General features: G+C 38.7%; 3 protein-coding genes across 4 annotated transcripts in view; 2 read left to right on the top strand and 1 right to left on the bottom strand.

The window, feature by feature from the left end:
• LOC113643290 (low affinity immunoglobulin gamma Fc region receptor III-like) overlaps positions 1-12,288 on the top strand; it is a 546,637-nt gene that overhangs the window by 278,432 nt on the left and 255,917 nt on the right. The gene's annotated exons all lie outside the window — the stretch shown is intronic.
• LOC113633966 (obscurin-like) overlaps positions 1-12,288 on the bottom strand; it is a 580,831-nt gene that overhangs the window by 399,742 nt on the left and 168,801 nt on the right. Inside the window, exon 8 of the mRNA XM_047823084.1 lies at positions 7,985-8,263. Coding sequence (XP_047679040.1) covers positions 7,985-8,263 — 279 coding nt within the window. The remainder of the gene's footprint in view (positions 1-7,984; positions 8,264-12,288) is intronic.
• The window catches only part of LOC113633976 (leukocyte immunoglobulin-like receptor subfamily B member 2), a 284,910-nt gene that overhangs the window by 219,993 nt on the left and 52,629 nt on the right, over positions 1-12,288 (top strand). The gene's annotated exons all lie outside the window — the stretch shown is intronic.

Here is a 12,288-nt window from a genome sequence, read left to right as displayed (position 1 = left end):
CACAAATAACAGTGAGAGACCTCTCCCCGACCCGAAGGCGCAGGGAAACGACCCTCTCGTTCACCGGGGTGAACTCCAACACATGGCTGCTGAGCTGGGGGGCTATGAGCAAGCCCACACCAGCCCGCCGCCTCTCACCGCGGGCAACTCCAGAGTAGTAGAGAGTCCAGCCTCTCTCTCGAGGAGCCCAAGCTGTGCGTGGAGGTGAGCCCAACTATCTCTAGTCGGTATCTCTCAACCTCCCGCACCAGCTCAGGCTCCTTCCCCCCCAGCGAGGTGACATTCCATGTCCCTAGAGTCAGATTCCGTGTCCGGAGATTGGGTCGCCGAGGCTCCCGCCTTCGACTGCCACCCAATCCACATTGCACCAGCCCCTTACGGTTTCTCCTGCAGGTGGTGGGCCCACAGGAGATCGGCCCCACGTCGCTCCTTCGGGCTGAGCCCGGCCGGGCCCCGTGGGGTAAGACCCGGCCACCAGGCGCTCGCATGCGAGCCCCAACCCCGGGCCTGGCTCAGGTGGGCATATAATTGCCTAATCACAAGTATTCTTCTTACAATATTATGTATAATTTCTCATTAAGACATTGTAAAACTTTTATGCTTTACTTTATTAGGATTAACATAATTTATAATGGAGGCTAACACATTGAGCAATTGTTGAAAAGAGGCAAAATATTTAAATATACATTAATTTTCTTTTAAAATTAAAATTTATTTTATTTTATTTATTTTAAAATGTAATTAAATATACATTAATTATCTTTCATTTTGAAATCTATGCAATCATGAAAATCGGCCATTCATGTAGCGGAGCGCAATTCATACACTCATTAGTCACACACACACACACACACACACACACACACACACACACACACACACACACACACACACACACACCAGTCTATAAAGATTACACAAACAAAAAGAAAGCCTTGTTAATTAGTGAGGAAAGCTCAGAATGACCAGACTGCGTGGAGCTGACAGGAAGGTTACAGTAACTCAGTATGTGGTGGTCAGTGATTGAAAAGTGAAACTAAAATGTCTTTGACTCCCTCTAGTGGTAACTGCTGTATGGTCTTAATCCTGACTAGTAAGATGTGGTTTCACACTGCAGATTCAATGGGACATGATGTGGGTAAGTTGTATTTTTTAAAATAATAAGTAAAAGTGATTAAAACACAAAAGATACTCTTCCAATATCAAGTGTTTTGGTAATGAACATGTTCTGGTCATGTGATCTAATAATAATTATTGTGTGTGCAGCTACAAACCCTACAAATGTTTATAATAATACAGTATATAGGTAATTGAGTCCGGGTTTTTGCAATCAGTAATTGGGTAACTGTGAACATGAAGTTGTTCGTAGGCTACACTGAACTCAGGAGTTGTAGACATGACAAATGTGTGTAACACAACAAGACCGATTTGTAAATTTATTTTACTTAATCTAAAAGTTGAACATAGTACAAACTGGACAGATGGGGAAAAAAAAACAGAATCTGAAAAATATTTTATATATATATATATATATATATATATATATATATATATATATATATATATATATATATATATATATAAAACATTTTTTTTTTACAAATGCATTATCAAATAAGTGAAAAAGGGCAGAGCGTTTGTGTTATTATCTGAAGTCATGCTATGCAACATAATTGTAAAGCCTTGTTGTGATATAAATTGCATCATTAATTCAATACCCAAATTTCTTTCAAATAAATGCTTTGTATGTTTATACCCAGCAGGAAATGTCCAGCCCACATATACACTATAGACTTTTTACTGTACATCATTATACACACTAGGGGTGATAATCTTTTACACCCAAACTACAGTTCATTGGTTATTTGACATAAAGTACTGACAGTCAAACAAATTCTTAAAACCAAACTAATGTGTTTAATTTAGCCACATTTTGGCATAACTGTGCAACAGACTCCTGACATAAATTACATTTTAATGCTACTCTACTGAAGAGCAGACCAATTCCACCATTATGGACAAAATGGTCCCCAGCTGTAGGCAGGCTGCCCCTTTCCAAGACCAGCTCAGAGCTGTAGAGATAATGTACAAGTAGCCATACAACATGGCAGAAAAGATGGCAAATGAATTGCTCCATCAAGTCTTATCTGGTTTTCTGGGTTTGGGCTTCAGAAGATAATGTGCACTGCACTAAAGGAATTTGGTCAGTAAAATTTAAGTCACACTTTCCTGGGAGGTCATTCTGTTAAGGACAAGAATGCCTATAGGTGGAGCTGCAGGGTTAAGACTTGATCCAATGACTGAACTTTTGTGACACATCTCCAGGGACAGCATGATGTTGTGGCACAAATGAGTTATTGTTAAAAAAAATTCAGAGTAGCTGCCAGGTTTGGCATCATCCAATAAAATATCAATTTAAAAGATTAACAGCTGAGTATTTTAGGGAACAAAAACAGAAGGTAAACACAATCAGTGGCTTCATCAGTGTACATAGACACACGGTCACTGCAGAGAAAGAAAACATAAATGCATAAATATGACTAGAAAAACATTTCTCATGATATTGCCATCAATTATGGTACAACTATCGTATTTTCCGCACGATAAGGCGCACTTAAGAGCCTTAAATTTTCTCAAAAATCGGCTGTGCGCCTAACAATCCTTATGTGCGCACTGAGTTCCATAATCTGTAAAAATGTTGTTATGCAACATTAGTAAGCTCTCCGCTTGATTGACTGTCGGACCATTTCCCGCTGACACAGGGACGTAATACATACACTACGTACGCTGGCAGCGATAAACCAATCAGAGAACATTACGTAATATGTACAGTACATACGCTTACCTCCTGGGTATAACTACCGGTATGTTGCAAAACAACATCTGTTTCTTCCTAACCATTATGCGCTCCACACTCCAGTCCAGTAGGTGGCGGTAACTGCACCTTAAGTTGGTTTGCCATCCGCCAATAAAAATCAGATGCGTACGAGGCACACAATTCAAACTACAGGCTATCAGTTACATGGTTGTAAATAGGAATAGAGCAGCTGCGAAAGAATTCAACATCAATGTATCTATGGTTCGGAAGTGGGAAAAAAAAAAGAAAATGAATTGCGCTAAGTTAAGAAGACACAGTAGATAAGGACTTTCATGGATTTGTGGGAGAAGATTGATTTATAATGTGTGTGTATTGTTAAATAGTAGAATAAAGTTCAACTAAACTCATTGTTTTGCTTCTGCATGTTTTAGCATGCACTTTATAATATGGTGTGCCTTATGTATGGGTTAAGTACAGAAATAGAGCCCGTAATTGAGACTGCGCCTTATAATCCAGTGCGCTTTATAGTGCGGAAAATATTGTAATGAATAAAACACGATTTTTTAAATGTTTTTGTGGTTCACATGCTAATGGTGTGTAGAAATTCTACCCAATGCACTTTTGAATGTTGTGATTCTATTTTATAAATGTCAAGAGGTTTACCTTCATGTGCATCTGCACCACTGAGTATACAGTCTCATCACCCACATTGGCTGTCTCTAGTTGAGAGGAAGAAACAACTCACTGATTAATTTCCTGAAAAAAACCTACTCATCTAAAGGAGTAAATATACATGATATTCCACAGAGCTGCTAAATTCTCACAACTGTTTGGTCAGAAGGTGTTTTATGGGTTTTATTGCTGTGATATAAGGGGAGTAATACACTTGAGGATGTACTACTATAGGAAAACGAAAACTTGTGTTAATAGCAGGTTTAACAGGCTGGTAAATCTGTTATTTACACTACCTGATGTCTATACAATGTTTTATTCATTATATGAATAAATATAATTTCTTCATTTTGCCCAACCTTTTATTCTCTTTATATTTAGCATTGGTTTCAGTTCAATCTCAGCATAAGTCACATCAGTGTCAGCACCTGCAGTAGAAGAGAACAAAACCATCCCAGTGATCTGTAGCCTTTTAATACATCAGTCATAACTCATCAACCTAAACATCAGTCATTATCAGTCTCCTGCCAAAACTACACTGAATCATAGCTGATTTTTTTAGAGTAGATCTTTAAACTCTTTCCTCTTGACCTGTGTGTAAGTGGCTTTGTTGATCTCAGCTGCAGCTTCACCTGAACACAGTGCAGTGTGTTGGTCTCTACAAGACACTTCTGTACTTTACTGTATAGAGTTAATCTAGAGTTAAATCTCTAATGCAAGAGTAAATGTGTGAAATGAAATAAAGCTACCTGTTCCTCTCATGGCTGACTCATCCACAGTGTCATAAATATTAGCACTCCCTACGCAAAACAAACAGAAGAAAGTCTCAGAAAAATACTAAAAGAAATTCAGATTAATAGAAATAAACAGTCATTGAGACAGTGTCTGACCAGCCTGAAGTGGTGTGTGTCCTGACTGAGAGTCTTCAGCTCCTGACTGGTTCTGATTCCGTTCTGATGTCTGTTTGGTTCTCTGCATTTCTAGAGAGAGAGAGAGAGAGGGATTCTACATCTGAACAGTGTGTACATACTGACAAATACATTTTATATTAAAAAGAGTGTACAAAAAGGTCAATTATACAGTACGAATAAAATTAATTATTCATTATAGATACAATAACTATATGTATAGCATAATATATAGTATTTATATTTAAATAATATTTAAATATACAGAAGTCCTAAGAGGCCATGGATTATTATTTCTATTTCTTTATTGAATTCTTGTGATCACAAAACTTTCAGATTTTACATGTTGTGGGTTTATAACAATGTATTATATGACTATATAGTATTCACTACATTACAGTTAATAGTTCTATATTCAGCATGTGCAAATATGTTTTATATTTTTTAGAATATACACAAAATTTAAACTATTTCTTGCACTGTCACCAGATTCATATCACACAGTATAATATTGACTTAAGTCTTAAAGATCTGTTCATCAACACTTGGTTATTGTTTACCTTTAGTTATTGTCCATGATTATGTGATGCATTACAATTGGCTTTATTCTTTTGCAATTCTGGTTATATTCTACATAACAAAGCTAATGTAGTAATCTGACCTTTTTTTCTTTTGTAGCACCACAGCAGCATCATTAAGATCAGAAAAGCGATGAACAAAAATCCCAAACAAACAACCAGTCCTAATGTTCCATCATTGGATATGGGATCTGAGACTGAGGAGAAAAAGAGCAAAATTTCAGCAATTAAACATAGAAACTCATTGAAAAGAGACTCAAATATAAATAAATTCTCAAAGTATTTCTCACGTCTGACTGAGACCCAGCTTTTCAGTGACTCTCCTCTCTCTGGGTGTTCACAGTGGTAGAAACCTTCATCTGACTTTGAGACAGTTTGGATGATCATCTCTCCTGTAGTCTGGTTCTGGAGAACTGATCCATCTTTATAGAAATCAGCTCGGAGGTTTGAGGGATTTGGGTTGTGATATAAACAGCTGTAATGTGTCTGTCTGTGTTTTCCCCTTGTTTCTGTCTGCCGTCTCTCCCTGATGTTAATTGTTGACCCCGCCCACCTATTCAGGTTCGGCAGGTTCCATCGACCTGGTCGGTTCGGCAGGTTCCGTTGACCCGGTCGGTTCTGTCGGGCTTAATAAAATCCTGAGAGTCTAAGCTTTGAAACCAAAAATAAGTGGATTTAATGCTTAAAAGCTACAACAAAGTTGATCCCCTAGTGGTCATTTTCCGTGTTGTGCCGTGGATGGCACGGCGCTCACATATTAATCAGCATGTGCCAATGATTATAATTTAATTAATTAAATCAGGATGCTCTCTGTCTTACATGCGCCTAATGAAGCACACACGCACACTAGCACACACACGCAAGGTCTCCGCTCCCCCTCCCTCTCTGCCGTGCACACTCTGCATGGTTTGGAGCACAGTATCTGTCATGCATGCGCACTCTTGCTCGCTCGCTCTAGATTCCGCGAGATTTTAACTAATTTGCCGGCATCAGGGAGCCGCTGTCAATATGTGGGCGACTCCCAGAACATCCGAGAAACTTGGGCTGTCTGCTTTTATCTTCTACACTTAAACACAACAGATCATTTTCCTCACCAGTGATCCATAGTGGCTGTAGATTGCTGTACTGTGTGTAAAGGGCTGGTTCTCCTCTCTCTCCTCTGCACATATAAACTCCTGTGTGATTAAGAGCAGCAGGACTGAGAGTGTATTTGCCTCCAGATCCTCTGCTGCTGTCTGAGAGGAGCTCCACATACACAATATAGCCACGATTATTCTTTATTTCAGTTAATCCGTCTCTGTAGGGAACAACTGTGTACCAGCTGAATGTCCAGTCTGTAGAGGAGTCTGTAACCTCACAGCTTAGAGTCACTGAGTCTCCTTCAGTCAGCCAGCTGTGTGGAGATACACTCAGTACTGCCTGTGGTCTCTCTGTTACACAGGAAATACAAGATGATGTTTATCTAGTTTTACTTAATACAAAGTAAGAAACTTTACATGCACATTTTCACCTGACACACTCACCTGATACAGTCAGTGTAATAACATCACTGGAGTGTGAGGAGCGTGAGCCTCCTCTCTCTGTTCCTCTACAGGTGTATGTACCTGTGTGGGTCACTTCAACACCACTGATACTGTACACCTGTTCACTACTGACAGGACTGTGTGAAGTATCTTTATACCAGCTGTACTGCCAGCTAGAGACACTTTCATCCTGTATGTCACAGCTCAGAGTGACGGTGTCTCCAGTGTAGACGGAGCTCTGAGGATTCACTCTCACAGTCGGTTTGGGTTTTATTGTTGAAACCAAATGATAAATTATTTGTAACAAATAGTTGTTTATCTAAATAATAAAAATTCCACCAGTTTCCAGCTGAAATGAAAAATTATAATCATGATTACAGCATGGGGCAGGTTTTGTGTAGCATTTCATGTTATTTTAATTACAGTAAGTTTGTGTTTAACCTGTAACAGTTTATAACAATTTGTGTAGATGAAGTTATTATTCTGTTTAATATATGTTGTGTTTAGACTGAAATGAGCTGAATATAATCTCTTACATTGTACTGTATATTGTGTATAATGTTTTTCTTCTTTTAAAAAAGTTTAAGTAATAAAACAACGTGTCTAACACTGTTATAGAGTTACTGTTTCCACCATGAAGTACAGATTATTTTAATCAGAATGTGACAATGATTATAATTTAATTTATTAATGAATGACACACTGAACTTTTCATCCATTTATAGTTACATTTTCTGTTGTGGAAAGTCTGACAAACTAGTTAGTTCCTGTTCTTGTCACATTAGAGGGCTGGAGGCAGATACAAGTGTAGAAGTTCATTTATTTAAAGAAATTATAAAACTGTGACACAGAAATGAAGCAAAAACAAACACTAGATCGGGACATCTGCAGACTAAACACACAGCGGTAACAACAGTTACAAGACAAATACATGGTGAAACAAAGTGGTTTAAATACACTGACAAATCAAGTGTGAAAGTGAAAACAGGTGAGAATAATCCAGATACATTAGAACAACAACCAGTGACAGGACAGGGGCGGAGACAAGACATGAATCAGAACAAAAACCCACATGACAACGTAAACAAAAACACAACAGAAACAGGTCAATATATATGTGCTGGGTTGCCCTCAGACGTGTCTCAAATATTTGTATCAGTGATCACTTATAGACGTTTTCTCACCAAGATTTAATTTAATCTATATTTTAATAATAATAAATATAAAAAAAACACTGAACCACCATATATAAACTTTTCTGTCCCAAAGATTTTACATGTGAGAAAACATAGTTATAGTGTGTGTGTGTTTGTGTGTGTGTGTCATTTCTGACTGTCATTTCAGAAATGACAAATACTTTTAAACATATGGATTTTGAGATTATTCAGAAAATTCTGGAATATCAAGAGGAACAAAATAATTAAGCAATAATGTTTACGCCTTCTAACAAACCTGTGATGAAAAGAGGAAAAAATCATGACATACCTCTCACTGTAATCTTGACAGGATCACTGTACTCTGTGTAGTAGTAGTACTTGTAGTTTCTCCTGCGTGCTCGACACGTGTACTCTGTTTCTCCGACATTATCGACTGTCACATTAAGTGTGTTCACTTGCTCACTGTTCAGATTCTGTAACCGCTGATTATTTCTGTACCAGTAAAACTCCCATCCAGTCCCCTGCTGCAGCTCACAGCTCAGAGTGACGGTGTCTCCAGTGTAGACGGAGCTCTGAGGATTCACTCTCACAGTCGGTTTGGGTTTTACTGTTGGTGTGAAATGATGAAGGTGTCAGAGCTGCTTTACACTTTACAACATAAGCAGTAGATTCACTGTGTCTAACAGATGCTTTGTGTCTAAAACTAACATTTATATTTAACATTTAATACAAGATGTTACAGTTGTATGTTTTTTTACACGACTGATATTCAGTATATTTTCTATGTAACAAGATTCATGATCTGATTGAAGTGTAGAAACTCTGTATTTACTGATTATGTCGTTCTTGTAGAAGACAACATTCTGTTTTGTTTATTCTTCTTAGACAAATTTATTTTAATTGCTACTCCTCCTAGGGCTTTCGAGCCACATGCACTAAAATTGTTTCATATCGTAGCTTTATTTTCTAAGCAAAACGAGTACCAATACTCGTCTCAAAGTGACCTTTTTTTTGCCATAGATACCCTTTATAGAATTTAGAGGTTTATAACTTGGAAAGCTTTCAACCTATCTACACCCAACTCAGCCAGCTTCTTTCGGGTGTTACTCTGGACAAAGGTTTATATTGGTGTACCGACTGGACTTTCGTTTTTTCCCGGAGCCCTACACCCAAAATATGCAAAATCAAAAAACTTTTTGACATTGACATGTGACATATCAAAACATTCAGCAATGAGGAGAACTTCCTCACGGGTTTTCCGATGAGGTCATGTGACTTCACATGCAGCCCTTCATCCACAATAAAAAATTTCCACAAAATGGACATGTATATGAACTGCATCATTGGCATTCGGATGACTTCACATGCTTGTATCCACTCACATACAAATGTATTGGCATACCGGCCTTTGGAAATACTTGCTTCCTCAAGACAACATCAAAGTTTGTCATGACGGACTTTACAAATCTAGTTTTGGACTGTTATTTCATGGATCCTGTACAAATCCTGTACCACCATCTGAACATATCTGTATTTTATTACAAATGAGTACAAACAGGGATTCAAACAGTTCAGTTATGAAAGAGGACTTCATTCACATTTGATTCTCTTACGGGTCAAAGTGACCACTAGGGGATGACCCAGAAACAAGCCTCATTTCATCTTTAAAGCATCAAATCCTCTAAAAACACGAAAAAACCTATTTACCTAGTAAAGTTTATACTCTCAATATTTTTTTAAGCCCACACAAAGCATAATATGATTCATAGCCGTCATACTATTAGAAAATTTTTTTGGAGAAAACTGACCTAGGTGGCGCTAGACCAGTTTTTCCCTTACATTTAGACGCGTCCCTTTCTTCACTGGGGTAATATATTCCAAAACAAATATTCCACAAAAATCCCCACAGGTCCAAGGAACTGAAATCTGAAATCTGTAAGCCAAGCGTTTAATCCAAAAATATTCCGTTTGTGTTCCGAAAACTGGAAACAGAAGTGCGCCATCATCTTATTTTGCCGCTCTAACTTCTCATTGGGGTATTCAAAAATTCTAAATTTACGTCATATTTATAGCCCAGGTCCTAACGAATCAAACAAGCCCTCACTTGAGCCAATCGGTGCTTGTATTGCAGAGATAGACGGCTGGGAAGCCAATGATGTCATGACATCATTTTTGGGAACCCGCCTTTGACTGACAATTACTCCTTCCAATAGCAATGAAATGGGCCGGGACCTATACAGCTCTTTAGCCAATAAGGAGACGATTCCAACGATATGCAGCATGACACGTCTTCGCTGCCTGGATCTGCGCGAAAATCTTGCGCAATGGGTTTATTGCGCAATCCTTGACCTTTTCACACTCTCACAGCTCAGGGTGTCAGGTTACAGGACTTTTTTCACAGCAGACTTGTAGACAGAGAGGCTGTGTGTGTTTTAGGCCTTTTAAACTGAGCATGCAGTCTTTTAATTCAAAGTTATACAGTAAACAAGTAAACAAGAAACACATGACCGGACTGACATGTCCGTAGAAAAATATTTTTATTGAAGCCAATTTTGTGTCTTTTGACTTGAATTTTTTTTGGTGAAAGCCAAGACATGTGGCTATGACCCTCAGTTGTTATTTGGTCCCTAATATGTTCCAGAAAAATACGATTAATCAGTGTATCAGGTAAACAACTCGGGCGGAAATGAAAACCTTCCATTCTATCCCCTGTAACTTTGTGCCAGTAAGGCCTAGAAATCTGAAACTAGTTTCTGAAACTAGAATCTCTTCTTTCCAATGAGACCAGGCTCACCCCTGTGTGTCAAAGTATGTGGGAGCTGTACCACTTTTTGTTGGGTAGGTCATGTAGGCGAAAAACCTGCAAAAAGTGGGCGAAGTCCTGAAGAGGTTAATTAAACAATAACTCATTTGTGCCACAACATCATGAATATTAAAATATAGAAATATCAGTTGTTCTCTTGTGCTGCTGTCACTAAAATTGTGCTGTTTTAAATGTATTATGTTAACACATTTAAGCAGAATAAAATCCATTTGGGTGTAAAATTAATGTTAAGACATTTAAGCAGCATAAAACCTTTTGAGTGTAAAATTATTTATTCAAATCTGATGTTGCAGCCTGCTTTGGTTAGATCTAAAAAACTACATTAATAAACAGGGAACAAATTAACAAATTATACACAACCTTCTTAGCACAAAAACAATTTAAATAAAGAGACAATATAAAGATAAACTATATATAACTCACTTTGAGCCTGGACCACTGGTATGAGTGAAATCAGCACTAAAAAGGGAACAGAAACAGAACATGACGTAAATATGGAGAATTTTCAGTCTATTAATAAAAACAGCACATTTTAGAAACACAGAACACACAAGATTAAATCTTATTTAGGAAATCTAGTGATTTTAGTAATTTTAGTCCTTTTTATCCATGACTTTTTCTGGAAAGAGTAGGCACATTGGTGCAGGTTTAATTTTGATGAATTTGAAGCAGTGGTTTATTTTTATGTCTTCACTTTTTAATTGTTTCTTGGCTTATTTGTGTGAAATGTTTGATTTCAATAAAGGTCTGTACACTTTTTGTGGAATAAGAAATTATGGGTTTTTTTTTTTCATTTAGAAGTTGCTCCACTCCCCATTTCTCTCATCTTTTGTTGTAATCATGTCCACCTAAAGTCAGGACCACGAAGAAGAAATATTTTTTACATCTGACATTTAATTTAGGGATTATTTTATCCTTTATACTGTCTGGACCCAGCCTGGACTTTTGGCCATGTATTTAGCCATAGGCAACGCGGAATCCTTGTTATTTGTTTTGTGTTTTGTCGTATCCTTGTGTGTTTTATTTAATAAACCTGTTTATTTTTATGCTATCCTGCATTTGGGTCAGTTATTATCCCCACATCACATATCACTTACAGCGGGCATTTTGCCCCGTGTATAATTTTGTTTATTTTTTCCTCCGTGGCAGAGGATCTTTCCTGCCCTCCCTCCTACTCTGGTTTTCGAGATGTGGGTCAACCCTTCTGCTGGGCTGTGGATGTTGCTCTGCCCTTCTGCTCAGTTGTGGATGACGATTGGGCCCACCTGCCTCTCCGTGTGCCTCGCTTTCCCCTGCTGCCTTGCCGTGTGACTCGCTTCCCCCACCTGCCTCTCCGTGTGCCACGCTTCCCCACCTGTCTCACCATGTGACTCGCTTCCCCCACCTGCCTCACCGTGTGCCATGCTTCCCCCTGCTGCCTCGCCGTGTGACTCACTTTCCCCACCTGCCTCACAGTGTGCCACGCTTCCCCACCTGTCTCACCATGTGAGTCGCTTCCCCCTCCTGCCTTGCCATGTGCCTCGCTCCCCCCTCCTGGATCTCGCCGGGATCGTGGTCCCCTTGAACATGGTCATTGACACAGTATTGGTGCCGCGCTTCAAGGGGGGTACTGTCAGGATCCAGCCCGTACCTTGGCCATGTGCTTTGTTTATGTTTTCTGTCATGTGTCTGTCCCGCCCTTGTCCATTCCTCCCTGCCTCTGCACACCTGTTCCTTATGTGTTAATTGTCATGTGTATTTAGCCATCTTGTGTCATGTCTGGTTTTGTCCTTGTCCCTGTTTTGTGTTTTTTCTTTTAGTTAATAAAC

Source organism: Tachysurus fulvidraco, chromosome 1 (assembly GCF_022655615.1).
Source record: "Tachysurus fulvidraco isolate hzauxx_2018 chromosome 1, HZAU_PFXX_2.0, whole genome shotgun sequence".
Lineage (NCBI taxonomy): Eukaryota > Metazoa > Chordata > Actinopteri > Siluriformes > Bagridae > Tachysurus > Tachysurus fulvidraco.
The sequence above is the reverse complement of the archived record's forward strand: the minus strand, read 5'-3'. Positions and strand labels throughout refer to the sequence as shown.